Genomic DNA, 13,851 nt, shown 5'->3' on the forward strand with positions numbered 1-13,851 from the left:
TGCTGCTGGAAAGTGACAAGGAGGACACGAGACAAGTGAACAAGGCGGGGGAGAAAACACAGAGAGAGCATAGAGCTAGATGCGATTCGCTGACTGTACGGGAACAGGTTGTTACGTTCTGGCACAGGATAGCAGGTTGCGTTGGGTCTTCTCATCAGCCACAGGTGCGTTGATTGCTGATGATTGAATGCAGCTGCTTGCTGCAGCCGTAGTGGCGCGCGCCTGGCGCGCTCCTGGAGGTGCACCCAGCACAGATGAATGCCGTAACACTGTCTCCTTTGTGGATCAGTGACATCGTCTTGTATTTCTTTTCAATTAACATGTAGATCCAGGTGAGTGTTTGTTATTTGTAGCAGACTGTAGTAACAATCATTTTTCAATCAAAGAGTATGCAACTTATATGTTCAAGTGTAGTACATCTAAATCAATATCTGACAAAATGTTGCCAAAATCATTTTCAAAAACTCTATAGACATCTTGGTCTATTAATCTGAAAAAGTTGTCTTACTTTGGCTCCATCAAAATGAGTGATTAAAGGTATTTTATTACGAAAAACATCATGCTGCAAGAGAAAATAATGGATATTAATAATGGATATTAGCTTGCATGCTCATACTAAAATAGCTTTCAGTGCTGTTATATGGACTTCTTAGCAATAGATAATGAAGACTAGAATATGAAGTAACAGGTTATACTGTACATATATTATGGGTTGCACCCTATATTTATACTTATATATTATACATACTTTGATATATAATTACAGTATATCCTTCATACTCATTACTCATTCATGAGTATGAAGGGCATACTGGCAACACTGCGTACTGAGCTTTCTTTTTATGATGAATAATACATTTGACTATCTACACCCGTGATTCTCAAACTGTGGTAAGTGTACTGCTGGTGGTATGCGACCTCTATTTAGTGGTACACCAAGAATTACTTGACTAAAGTACAGTGCTTTATTTCCCAATATTTAAACACAAGTGATACTGTTCCAACTGTGAGTAATGTTAATAAAACCTCTGCCCTGTTTTAATGAATACTTAGGCCTATTATGTTACTCTATTTTAATGTGGTTCATTATGGTGGTACTTGGAGAGCCAAATATTTTCTGAGGTGGTACGTTGTAAAAAAATAAATAAAATAAAGTTTGAGAAGCACTCTTCTACACAATTGGAGCCAGCATGAAGGAGCCAGTCATGTCTTCCTTGGTTGAGGTTTGTTTGGTCTGGGAGGTTTTGCTTGTTTGGTGCGCTATTTGAAGAGCACCAGAAGCAACTAACAGCAGTACCGGAGAGTCGCTATAAGCATCTTGTATTTGGGGGTTTAAAGAAGAGAAGTTCACAAAGAGACTGTCTATCATAATATTTAAATACTAGTGTGAATATTGGACCTGGGCTCTGATTGACTAACCTGTTAATGACATCATCGTCGCTGCACATATTTCCTCCATGAAACCTTCATTGACAACCATTAGTTGTCATTAAATTAACTGAATCGTCTCATAGTCGGGTTTTTTTTGTTGAAATATTAACATTTTTCAAATATGTTTTTATTCTGATTTTGAAATGTTATGTAAGGTGTCTCAGAGAGCTATCAGGCCCACTTTACTGTCAATTTGCACAGAATAAACGGTATAGAAAATAAATGTGCTGGCTTCAAAAATACATTACTATTATGTTCCATGTGAATAAGTTGTCTGTGCCTTATGGACCCATTGTTTCAGTGACTGTAAATAAACTGCAACCACAAAGTGAGTGTTTTGACTTTTATTTCACTAAAAAAGGAGAACAATAACATTTAGCCTCAAAATTACAGTATTTTGAAATACTTGTCAAAGGAAGTAAAACTTTTTTTTTTCCTATATTAAAAATACCAAATAGTATTCATTATAGCAGTTTTGTGTCGTACTTTTGGATATGTTGCAGACGTGACAGCAGAAAAGCCGGCTTTGTACAGAGCAGACAAGTTTCCTCTTGGCTTGGTTTGAGCTAGCTGAACATGCGACGATGGCAACTACACAAATAATCCTTGACTGTACATTACATCGGTGCAGTGACACACTTGGAGCAGGCTTGCAATGCAACAATAAGAAAAGGAAGCGTGGTGTTTCATCCCCTATTGAGCCACAGAGCATCCTCTTCCTCTACAAAGTGATTGGGATCAAAGTGGCAATTTTACCAACCATGAAGACGGTCAGTGAGAAAAAAATCAGACTAAAAAATAACATCACGACCTGAATGAACTTCAGAAAACTCCTGAGAGCATCTCTCGGGTTGCACAGAACTGTACAGGCACACATATATTTATATTTCAAATAAATTAGGATCATCTGGCCAAGAATCAGTGGGGAGGGAAGCTCTTTTTGTATGAAGAGACATCAGTCCTTTCCGTCTCTTCAACGCTCACACTGAGTCCTCCTCTACATGTGCAAAGCCAGGAAAGCAGAACAAAAATCACTACAAAACATAAACGCAGTTGAGCTGGAATGCCTCTTATGGCGTCTCTCGATTGCCACGGCGCCAGGCCGTGGCCTCTAAACCCCCCCTTGACTGAAATATCGAGTGTGGCCCCAGAATGCCTTGCCACAAACATGTTTGTCGCCGCCTTTCTATGCAGAGGTTGGCGAGGAAGGCTATGGAGTGGCTGTACAGTCCAGAGGAGCAGCCCGCGCTTGTAGGAGGACGGGTGATGTGTGCGCTCGTCTCTCACCCTCTGGTCGCCTTGAGGGGAAGTGGGAGGGGCTTAGACATCAGTGGAGAAGTAGAGCGTGTTGCGTTTGAGTTCGGCAAAGGAGATGGGAGGATGCTGCAGGTAGTAGAGCAGCACCTGGACCTGGACACACACAAACACTTTTTAAACATCTACAGATGATATGAAATAAGTCATTTAATGCAGTGGTCCCCAATCTTTTTGTAGCTGTGGACCGGTCAACGCTTGAAAATTTGTCCCACGGTGGGGGGGAGGGAGGTGATTTTTATTTTTTTCCCCATAAAGAAATACAATCATGTGTGCTTACGGACTGTATCCCTGCAGACTGTATTGATCTATATTGATATATAATGTATATATTGTGTTTTTTATGTTGATTTAATAAAAAATTAAAAAAATTAAACATTTTTTATTTTTTTAAATTTCTTGTGCGGCCCGGTACCAATCGGTCCGCGGACCGGTACCGGGCCGTGGCCCGGTGGTCAGGGACCACTGATTTAATGCATCATAAGAACACTTTAACGTTTTTTGTTCCTTTTCTTTATAGGGTTAGGGTTGTTATGTTGACCATTAAGTTTGGCGTGTTACTCCATTATTTTTTTCTACAAGGGTTTTTCTTATGTTAAATTTCTAATTTCAATATCTAATTCTTTCACAGGTGTACAATACACTGGCAGTTATGGCACAATAATTTCAAAACCAAACAGGACAGCCAAACAAACGTTTTATTGTTTCCCTAAATATCTTAATGATCTTAATGGTAAATGGGTTATACTTGTATAGCGCTTTTCTACCTTCAAGGTACTCAAAGCGCTTTGACACTATTTCCACATTCACCCATTCACACACACATTCACACACTGATGGCGGGAGCTGCCATGCAAAGCCCTAACCACGACCCATCAGGAGCAAGGGTGAAGTGTCTTGCTCAAGGACACAACGGACGTGACTAGGTTGGTAGAAGGTGGGGATTGAACCAGGAACCCTCAGGTTGCTGGCACGGCCAATCTCCCAACAGCACCACGCCATTGTTGGATTTTTTAGGGCTGTCAAAAATGTGATTAATCACTAAAAATATCCCATTAATTGTGTATAGTTGCAGATTTATTACGCAATTTATTTAAACTGTACATGCTTGTTGACATTAACTGCGGATGATTACTAGACAGGAGGTACGGGTTGTTATACGATCAGTGATCAGGTCAATGCATACGTCAGTGGTGTGCTCACTGACAAATTTAATTTCAAAATAAAACCTTTAGACTTTAGATAAAACTGCTACCAAGTGTTGAGCAAATAAATGATGCTCACTCAAATAAAACATTTGAAAAATGTTCTTGGATGACATTATGACAATAACATTTGAATTTGTATCCAAATATTCAGCTCTTTTGTAAGTTATTTTAAATTATGAAAGTGAGTAATATCGTGTGATTATTCATGATTAATCCAAATTTAAAAGAGTGATTCATCTGAGCAAAATGTGTTTTCATTTGATAGCCTATTGATCAAATTATGCAACAGTTTTCAATTAGTAAAAATTTGCACAACGGGTGTTCATTTATTAATTTAAACCTGTGTTATCTGTACGAAAGGCCTTCAAAAGCCTTAAATAAATAATAATAATAATAAAAAATTATATATATATATATATATATATATATATATATATATGTATATATATATATAGGTAAAAGCCAGTAAATTAGAATATTTTGAAAAACTTGATTTATTTCAGTAATTGCATTCAAAAGGTGTAACTTGTACATTATATTTATTCATTGCACACAGACTGATGCATTCAAATGTTTATTTCATTTAATTTTGATGATTTGAAGTGGCAACAAATGAAAATCCAAAATTCCGTGTGTCACAAAATTAGAATATTACTTAAGGCTAATACAAAAAAGGGATTTTTAGAAATGTTGGCCAACTGAAAAGTATGAAAATGAAAAATATGAGCATGTACAATACTCAATACTTGGTTGGAGCTCCTTTTGCCTCAATTACTGCGTTAATGCGGCGTGGCATGGAGTCGATGAGTTTCTGGCACTGCTCAGGTGTTATGAGAGCCCAGGTTGCTCTGATAGTGGCCTTCAACTCTTCTGCGTTTTTGGGTCTGGCATTCTGCATCTTCCTTTTCACAATACCCCACAGATTTTCTATGGGGCTAAGGTCAGGGGAGTTGGCGGGCCAATTTAGAACAGAAATACCATGGTCCGTAAACCAGGCACGGGTAGATTTTGCACTGTGTGCAGGCGCCAAGTCCTGTTGGAACTTGAAATCTCCATCTCCATAGAGCAGGTCAGCAGCAGGAAGCATGAAGTGCTCTAAAACTTGCTGGTAGACGACTGCGTTGACCCTGGATCTCAGGAAACAGAGTGGACCGACACCAGCAGATGACATGGCACCCCAAACCATCACTGATGGTGGAAACTTTACACTAGACTTGTCCCAGAGTCTGGAGGAAGACAGGAGAGGCACAGGATCCACGTTGCCTGAAGTCTAGTGTAAAGTTTCCACCATCAGTGATGGTTTGAGGTGCCATGTCATCTGCTGGTGTCGGTCCACTCTGTTTCCTGAGATCCAGGGTCAACGCAGTCGTCTACCAGCAAGTTTTAGAGCACTTCATGCTTCCTGCTGCTGACCTGCTCTATGGAGATGGAGATTTCAAGTTCCAACAGGACTTGGCGCCTGCACACAGCACAAAATCTACCCGTGCCTGGTTTACGGACCATGGTATTTCTGTTCTAAATTGGCCCGCCAACTCCCCTGACCTTAGCCCCATAGAAAATCTGTGGGGTATTGTGAAAAGGAAGATGCAGAATGCCAGACCCAAAAACGCAGAAGAGTTGAAGGCCACTATCAGAGCAACCTGGGCTCTCATAACACCTGAGCAGTGCCAGAAACTCATCGACTCCATGCCACGCCGCATTAACGCAGTAATTGAGGCAAAAGGAGCTCCAACCAAGTATTGAGTATTGTACATGCTCATATTTTTCATTTTCATACTTTTCAGTTGGCCAACATTTCTAAAAATCCCTTTTTTGTATTAGCCTTAAGTAATATTCTAATTTTGTGACACACGGAATTTTGGATTTTCATTTGTTGCCACTTCAAATCATCAAAATTAAATGAAATAAACATTTGAATGCATCAGTCTGTGTGCAATGAATAAATATAATGTACAAGTTACACCTTTTTAATGCAATTACTGAAATAAATCAAGTTTTTCAAAATATTCTAATTTACTGGCTTTTACCTGTATATACTGTATATATATATATATATATATATATATACACACTACCGTTCAAAAGTTTGGGGTCACCCAAACAATTTTGTGGAATAGCCTTAATTTCTAAGAACAAGAATAGACTGTCGAGTTTTGGATGAAAGTTCTCTTCTTCTGGCCATTTTGAGGGTTTAATTGACCCCACAAATGTGATGCTCCAGAAACTCAATCTGCTCAAAGGAAGGTCAGTTTTGTAGCTTCTGTAACGAGCTAAACTGTTTTCAGATGTGTGAACATGATTGCAAAAGGGTTTTCTAATCATCAATTAGCCTTCTGAGCCAATGAGCAAACACATTGTACCATTAGAACACTGGAGTGATAGTTGCTGGAAATGGGCCTCTATACACCTATGTAGATATTGCACCAAAAACCAGACATTTGCAGCTAGAATAGTCATTTACCACATTAGCAATGTATAGAGTGTATTTCTTTAAAGTTAAGACTAGTTTAAAGTTATCTTCATTGAAAAGTACAGTGCTTTTCCTTCAAAAATAAGGACATTTCAATGTGACCCCAAACTTTTGAACGGTAGTGTATATATATATATATATATATAAAAATAATAAGGCCCCAGCACCCCGCGACACCATGAAGTACAAGCGGTAGAAAATGGATGGATGGATATATACATATGACTTCTAGCATACAAAGTAAACAAATAATATGAACCCAAAGTGTATATATGCCTCTCAAAAACTTAAGGACTTGTATGTCCTGTTTGACTTTAAAGACAATTAAAATTGAATATCTGACTCAGTTACTCAGTTATTTGTGGTTGTGGTCTATTCCTTCACATCAGTGCCAAGTTCCTAAATCCTTTCAATCCTCAGTTAATTTACAACTTTTATTTAATGTGTTTCGCTGGACAAACCCAAAAAATAGAAACTGTTGCAAAATCAGCAATCAACTGTAGAACAATGATAGGTACTGTATGAGGCATCATCATCATACTTTATAATAATGAAATATGCATTTTTATCCTCTAATATATTATGTCTAAAGGAATGTGCGCTTCACAAAACACTTTAAAAAAAAAAAGATTAATAAATCTTTACGTCCCACTCGATGTCCAAAGCCTACTTTCATGTTTTATGTGTTACTAACGAAACACATTGAAACTCAAATGATATCCAAGATAAACATTTAGTTTTACTGGAATGGACACTGTACTATTTATGGGTATTTACTCTGGCTTTAGCTTCTTTTCTGCCATAATTTGAGAACAGGAAACACATTCCTCAGGAGAAATTAATTGACGACCAGCGGACAGAATGCAGCTAAGAAAACTTGGCAAGGGAGTAACCAGCTTACTGACCCAAGTTATTATTAACTGCATGAACAGCTCTACAATGGTGTAACCACAGATCTCTGTTACGGTCTGTTAACTTGATTACTACATGAATGGGTACCTGAGCCATGACGTCATGTGACCAGATGTCAGAGGCAGAGGTGATATTCTGTCCCTTGGCACTCTCAGACTCGGACGGTCTGAGCAGAGTGGGACCAAACACTGTGGCCAGGTTATGGAGGGACATCTTGTTGAGCGGTTCCTTCTCTGCCACACTGTGGAGTCAAACAAAAGAAACAGAATGATCAAAATGTGCAGCTTAATTGACGGCGAGATCTCCATTCAACATTGTGCCTTTGACAAGTAAGTAAAGTAGTAAAGGTTGGGAAACATTGCTGTAAAACACAAAGTTCCGCCAAGGTGGAGAATTGAAACATACTTGAAGTTACTGCATGAGAGCTCTGAATGTAGTACCACCATACAGCCACAAGGTGGCAGCACAACCTCTTCATGAAGGCAATATGTTTTAGTTCATCAGTTGAGTTACTTTCCAAACAGCCATCTATGATCCATGTATTAACTGGTCCACTGTGAACATTTAAAAGAGAAACTACATTCCTGTAACCTCATTTTCTTTTAGTTTCTTACTATTACGGTTCTGCAGTGCACTTTATTATAGTGTACATTACAGTGTGCAGCAGCGCCAGAGGGGTCCCCAAGCACAGGGTTAGGCTTTTGTAAAATTTTATAGAATTTCTGACATTCAAATATGTAAATAATTAGGAAAAAGACGCCATAAATGTTAATTTGAAATTAATATAGCCGTGAAAGTTCAATAAGAAGAATGCTTAAATCAAATAAAAAAGGTTGAACTACCTACACCCTCCTATCAAAAATATGAATTGGTTGGTTCCATTGGGATAGCGGCAAACTTAGCTTCGAACATTTCACCCAACACACGCCATAACGTCATCAAAGCTCACATTTAGGTATTTACACAGCCACTAACATTTTGGAACAATGAGAGGTGATAGAAGAAAGGCGAAAATATAACAAATATATCTGTGGCAACTTAGAAGAGGGTTATGAACAAGTGTCACTTTTACATCTCATGTTCCATAGTTGTGGTGTGTTCAAGGACTCTCAATTAAAAGTTACAAACAGGTGTCACTCGTATTTAAAGACAGGGAAGTCCTCGGTGATGCACTAATAATGATATAATCATGATGGTAAAGGATATATATTTTTATGATTCGTATAATCCATTGTTGATAATCTAATGTGTATGAGCTATTGTCTATACTCTGAAGTAAAGGAAAACTGGACAGATTTATAATTATACTCAGGTGAATAATGACAGGCTACATGATTATTTAAATGTATATTCTGGCCACTTTGGTTGTTGGCCTTTTTTGTTATTGCTTATTGCTAAGTGCTTAACAAGAAATACAAACATATTAGAACAAACACTTACTGTACAATGTCTGCTCTCACTGGTATATCTTCCCGTTTAGATTTAGAATTAATGATAATCCACACGAAGGGTTAAAAAAAAGGTGCTGCAATGAGCGTCTTTCTCGCCATCTCCGGGTCTAAGTTGGATGTCAAGGTATGCATGTATTGTATGCATGTTCAAAATAAACTGAAAACTGAACTGAACTGAACTGAAGGTTTACCAACTATGTGATGCACCAGCAGCAGGACACTGGCCGGTTCAATGTGTCAGTATAGCAGCATAAGCTAGTTAGATCTGTGTGATCAATGCGCCGCTAAAAAATAGACAGTCTACACTAACACTTACAATATGGCTAATACGTGGTTAATATTCAGGTCACAAGACGTAAATAAAGTATTGTTGGTGCCTTTTGAGTGGTCAGTTAGAGGGCTTTGTGAGCGGGACAAGGGGAGCCCCCATTGACTCCATTGTTTGCTGATTTTTGGTAACGTTTATTTACGATTTAGAAAGCATACAAAAAAAAGAAAAACATACAGTATATGTTCTTTTATATGGATTGTAAATGATAAACAGCACATCACTTTCCCACATTTGTGTATTCCCAGTCTGACTGATTTGCTGACCATGAACCGAGTGCAGAGGAGTTTCCCCCGTGACATCATCAGATTCGGAACCTACGGAAATTGCAGAAGTCGTTTGGAGCGGAATATTAAAAATGGTCGTTGGAAATCGTGGCATTTGGGGTATATTTAAGACTATATTTTCACATACTTTGCAGAATTGGAAATAAAATTTAATATGGTTTAATGGATAAAATGAAACAATTCAGCATATAAATACCATTTATTTTTCTATTATACTGGAACTTTAAGGAGTCTTGTGTATAGGGGCCCAAAATCTGGTACTAAATACTAAAGACTCAGTTCTCAGTAGGATGCATGATGGCATTAGTCATATGAAGTTGGTTTGAATGTACCGTTTGAGGTGCTCCAGCAGAGTGAGGAAGGTCATGAGGTTAGGGTCTGGCAAGGAGCGCAGGAGATGCATCATGCAGTTCTCCTTGGCTGCAGGGTCGGACAGTGCTGCGATGCAGAGAAAAACAAATTAATTTGTGACCATTCACACTTGCTGCACATATGTGAAAGCAGGTCTCACCTATTCCCTCCATGAAGGCGGGGTACAGACGGTCGGTGAGCAGAGGTTCCGGCAGCTCCCTAAAGTACAGCTTGAGTGTCCCTGCGATTGCATTGATGTCCATGTCGCTCAACATCACCAGAATGTCTTTGGTATCTACGGCCAAACAATCCCAGTTAGAAACTGAACTCGCATTGCAACACACAGCTGCTCTCTTCTCTGGAGGAAGGGTATCATCTTTTATAAGCCATACATATCAATGTCGCTATTTCATGGGAAATGTCCCTTATTTTCATATGTTGACAGGTGTGCCTTTGACCAAGTCACATTGGTTCTGTGGTGATGTCATCCAGGTAAATAGATGATCATTTTTATATTACATAACAGAGATGAATACCAGTTTTGTTGTGGATTTGTATTTGAAAAAACACTTACAAAGACAAAAAACAAGGAATTATTAAAAAACGTTATTAACAGGAGAGAAACAAAATCATGAAAATTTGTCATCACACAACAGAAACACTCTTGAGGTCGCACAATTCGAAATTTGACCACCATTTTCGAAAATATGGTGGAAAGCAGTAAGACTAGTGCAGCACCATCCATTAGTTAACTTCTTATTACATTTTAAAGTTGAATGAATAAGCATATATAAAGCAGCACATCCTTCACCTTTCATTTCAGTTCATTTCAACAATTTAATACGACACCGACAAACCATCCACACAATTCAAACAAAAAATATCCAATGCAATATAATCTTCTTCAAAAATAAAATTTGTAATATTACCGGTACTACTGAAACATAGCTTGTTTCCGAAAAAAGCAGCAAGAAGCAAATGCTAATAATGTCCTGCCCCATCACTCAGACAATCTGATTCTTAATGATCAGTGCAATACATTATCAACTGATACTTGGCAGTACTAAGAATAATAAAAGTATACATATCACATTTAATTTCATTTACACATACTCAGAGTAATAAACCCACTAAACATTCCATCAAATGAAATGCGTGCAGCCTTTGTCAGGTGTGATTAAAGGTAGGACTGCATTATTGTTTTATAAGAATGATTATTATAAATAAGAGGTTATCTAAAAAGAAATTCAAAGTCAAACAAACCTTTAACGATGAGTCAGTAGCGCCCCCGTGCGTCATTCATTGCAATGACAGAAGAGTGAAAGTTGTTGAAAATGTGGCAATAATATTCCCTAGATTTTTTAAATCTACCCCTTGCTCATGTTATTACTTGTGTTCCCTCTTTCTCCTACGTAAGCTATTATTTTATACAAAACATTCAATAAACATTAAAATATAACAGTTTGTTTCAAGGCTCCGTCGTAAAATAAAAAGCAAGTCCTGGAAGTGATGTGCTCTTCGTGCCTGTGTGGACCGATCGTGTCTTCCGGTACAGGTTACGGAAGGTAAATTAAGTATTTGAATGCATGTTTGAAGTGATTTATAGGTAGAAATTAATTGCTCCCATTAGCTGCATTGATAGCCACCAAGAACGGGCTGATTTGTACAAGTTAGAAAGCAAAAAAAATGGTCTTCTTGTCTCTCATAATGACTGTGAACGATAGGCAAAATAGTACAGCTACCCTTTAATGTGCCTCTATACTTTTGTACTTTTGTTCCGTGTGAGTGTAGAAGGATGTCAGACAGCTTGAACAGTCCACTTTAGGAAAATTATATTTCTTCAAAAGAGTTTATGCATTTACTCCATCACATTCACATATTTTTTCACGATACTTGGCTTGTAGATTTGCTTCTAAACCTTTAAAAATATGCCATTATCTGCACTGCTGCAGAAAAATAAACCACCATCTGAAACATAGTTTCCACTCAGCAATAGGTTGTGTTCCAGAAAAAATGAGTTCCTTACTGGTGTCGAACGCCATTTTGAGGGCCTGGATGTCAGTGGCCACCCCTGAGATTCTGTAGATTCCCACCTCGTCTATCCCCCTCTTTTCCACTTCCTCAATGCACTGGCGGACGATGTAAGGCACCTTGGAGCGCTCCCGCCTGCCAACATCACAAACGTTGACATCTCATTAGTCACCTATGTTCCCCCTAATTTTTCATGTGTCGAAGCATTCAGTGGACCACATGTGAGCAACATCAGACGTGCACACTGTCGCCACACCTGTCCCAAACCTGACATATTAAGTTAAATGTTTTACTTGTGATAACCAAATAACAGCAGTCATTTATAATATTTTATTTTCTAACATATGTGATTTGGCACACTGACAATGAAAATAAATGTATGTTGTATGTCTGGGTAAGGGTGCTGCTGTAGAATCATTTGAATCATGACCCCTTTCACATATCACATTTGGTTTACCTTAAAACAGGGGTCCCCAAAATTTTTGACTCGGGGGCCACATTGATTTAAAAAAATTTGGCCGGGGGCCAAGCTGTATATATACTGTATATATATATATATATATATATATATATATATATATATATATATATATATATATATATATATATATATATATATATATATATATATATATATATATATATACATTGTCTTTATAATCCGTTTTGTCATTTAACATTAATTGATGTTCATCAACATTTAACATTGTCACGTTATCGATGGGAAAATTCATTTTTAGACAATATGATTTGCCTGAGCGGCTTGGAGACACCGAGAGTAACAAGCGGCAGAAAAAGGACTAGAAAGGAAACATTAAAAAAAAAATATATATAAAAATAAATAAATAAATAAAATAAACACACTTTTTTTAAAACTTGGGACTTCCCGTGGGCCGGATTTTGGATGCTGGGGGGCTGGATCCGGCCCGCGGGCCGTAGTTTGGGGACCCCTGCCTAAAACATTCAAATTTTGCACATTGAGATGTGTGCTTTAGCACGAGCATGGGATACAGTGTACAACTTTTTTATTTGTAAAATATGTTATTACAGAGTTTTTATGTAATCTAGTAACACAATTTCATGATTAATTTCCATAAATTAACATTCTGAATACAAGACAGGTCGTTTTGCCAAAACAAGAGTTAGAATGCAGTGCTTAACTCCTAATTGCAAAACAACGACACACACTTATCATACGTTGTTAATGATATTCATTCGCTGTGTGTGAACCGCGTAACAGTGTAACATGTGTGCCGTTGGGAGTTTTCCGTGAATGCATCACTGGCTGAGATGAGTGTGTGCGTCTTTTGGCGCAAATGAAAGAGAGAGATCGGCTGCTGTCAATACGACATGCTGTATAATTTCTTTGTTTTAGTTTTCGAGTTTGCTTCACTTCTGGTGCACTTCGCTTGCAGTGAGAAAGCTTGCGGACTATCGAGTGAACCTAAGAGAGAATGTTGAATAAAAAAATATTTTTAAATAATTACTAAGATGTGTCATTAATTAAAGCATTAAATCAATTAGTAAATAAAGTGTGAAATAATTAATTAAATTATGAAATAATTAATTAAACACATCAACAATTAACTAAATGATTGAATCATAGAATGACACATTTAATAACATATTTATGTATTTATTTTCAATTGTAATTTGTTAAAGACATATTTAAGTAATTATTTAAAGATTAATTATTTTTTTAAATTATTAAAAAAATAAAAAATGTTGGCCCTTGTCAGGTAACCAATCAGATGTTGACAAATAAAATAAATCCCTGATGCGCTGACAAGGGCAAAATGGGACAAAATTAAATAAATAAATAAATACATCTTTAAATAATTACTTGAATTAAATCATGAAATAATTAATCATATCATGAAATAATGAAATCAATAATTAAATGATGAAGTAATGTAATTTGACATAAAATAAATGTATGGAATTATGTAGTTGATTATAATTACAATTAATTAATGACACATTTCAATTACTATTTTAAGATTATATCAATCATGTCCCATTTGGCCCATGTCAGGTAACCAATCAGATGTTAGAACCCACCCACTGA

The 13,851-nt window shown here is 37.3% G+C and overlaps 1 protein-coding gene across 4 annotated transcripts in view; it reads right to left on the reverse strand.

Annotated features, from left to right (window-relative positions):
- Positions 1–1,699: 1,699 nt before the first annotated feature.
- abr (ABR activator of RhoGEF and GTPase) overlaps positions 1,700–13,851 on the reverse strand; it is a 262,246-nt gene continuing 250,094 nt past the window's right edge. The window contains exons 19-23 of one of the 4 annotated variants that reach the window (XM_062048178.1): positions 11,779–11,918; positions 9,913–10,047; positions 9,734–9,839; positions 7,423–7,576; positions 1,700–2,841 (exon numbers count right to left, since the gene is read on the reverse strand). In XM_062048178.1, the coding sequence (XP_061904162.1) occupies positions 2,752–2,841; positions 7,423–7,576; positions 9,734–9,839; positions 9,913–10,047; positions 11,779–11,918 (625 nt within the window). In that variant the 3' untranslated portion in view covers positions 1,700–2,751. The remainder of the gene's footprint in view (positions 2,842–7,422; positions 7,577–9,733; positions 9,840–9,912; positions 10,048–11,778; positions 11,919–13,851) is intronic. The other 3 variants (XM_062048179.1, XM_062048180.1, XM_062048181.1) reach the window with 3 other exon arrangements.

This window comes from Entelurus aequoreus, linkage group LG05 (assembly GCF_033978785.1).
Source record: "Entelurus aequoreus isolate RoL-2023_Sb linkage group LG05, RoL_Eaeq_v1.1, whole genome shotgun sequence".
In the NCBI taxonomy this organism is placed as follows: Eukaryota; Metazoa; Chordata; class Actinopteri; order Syngnathiformes; family Syngnathidae; genus Entelurus; species Entelurus aequoreus.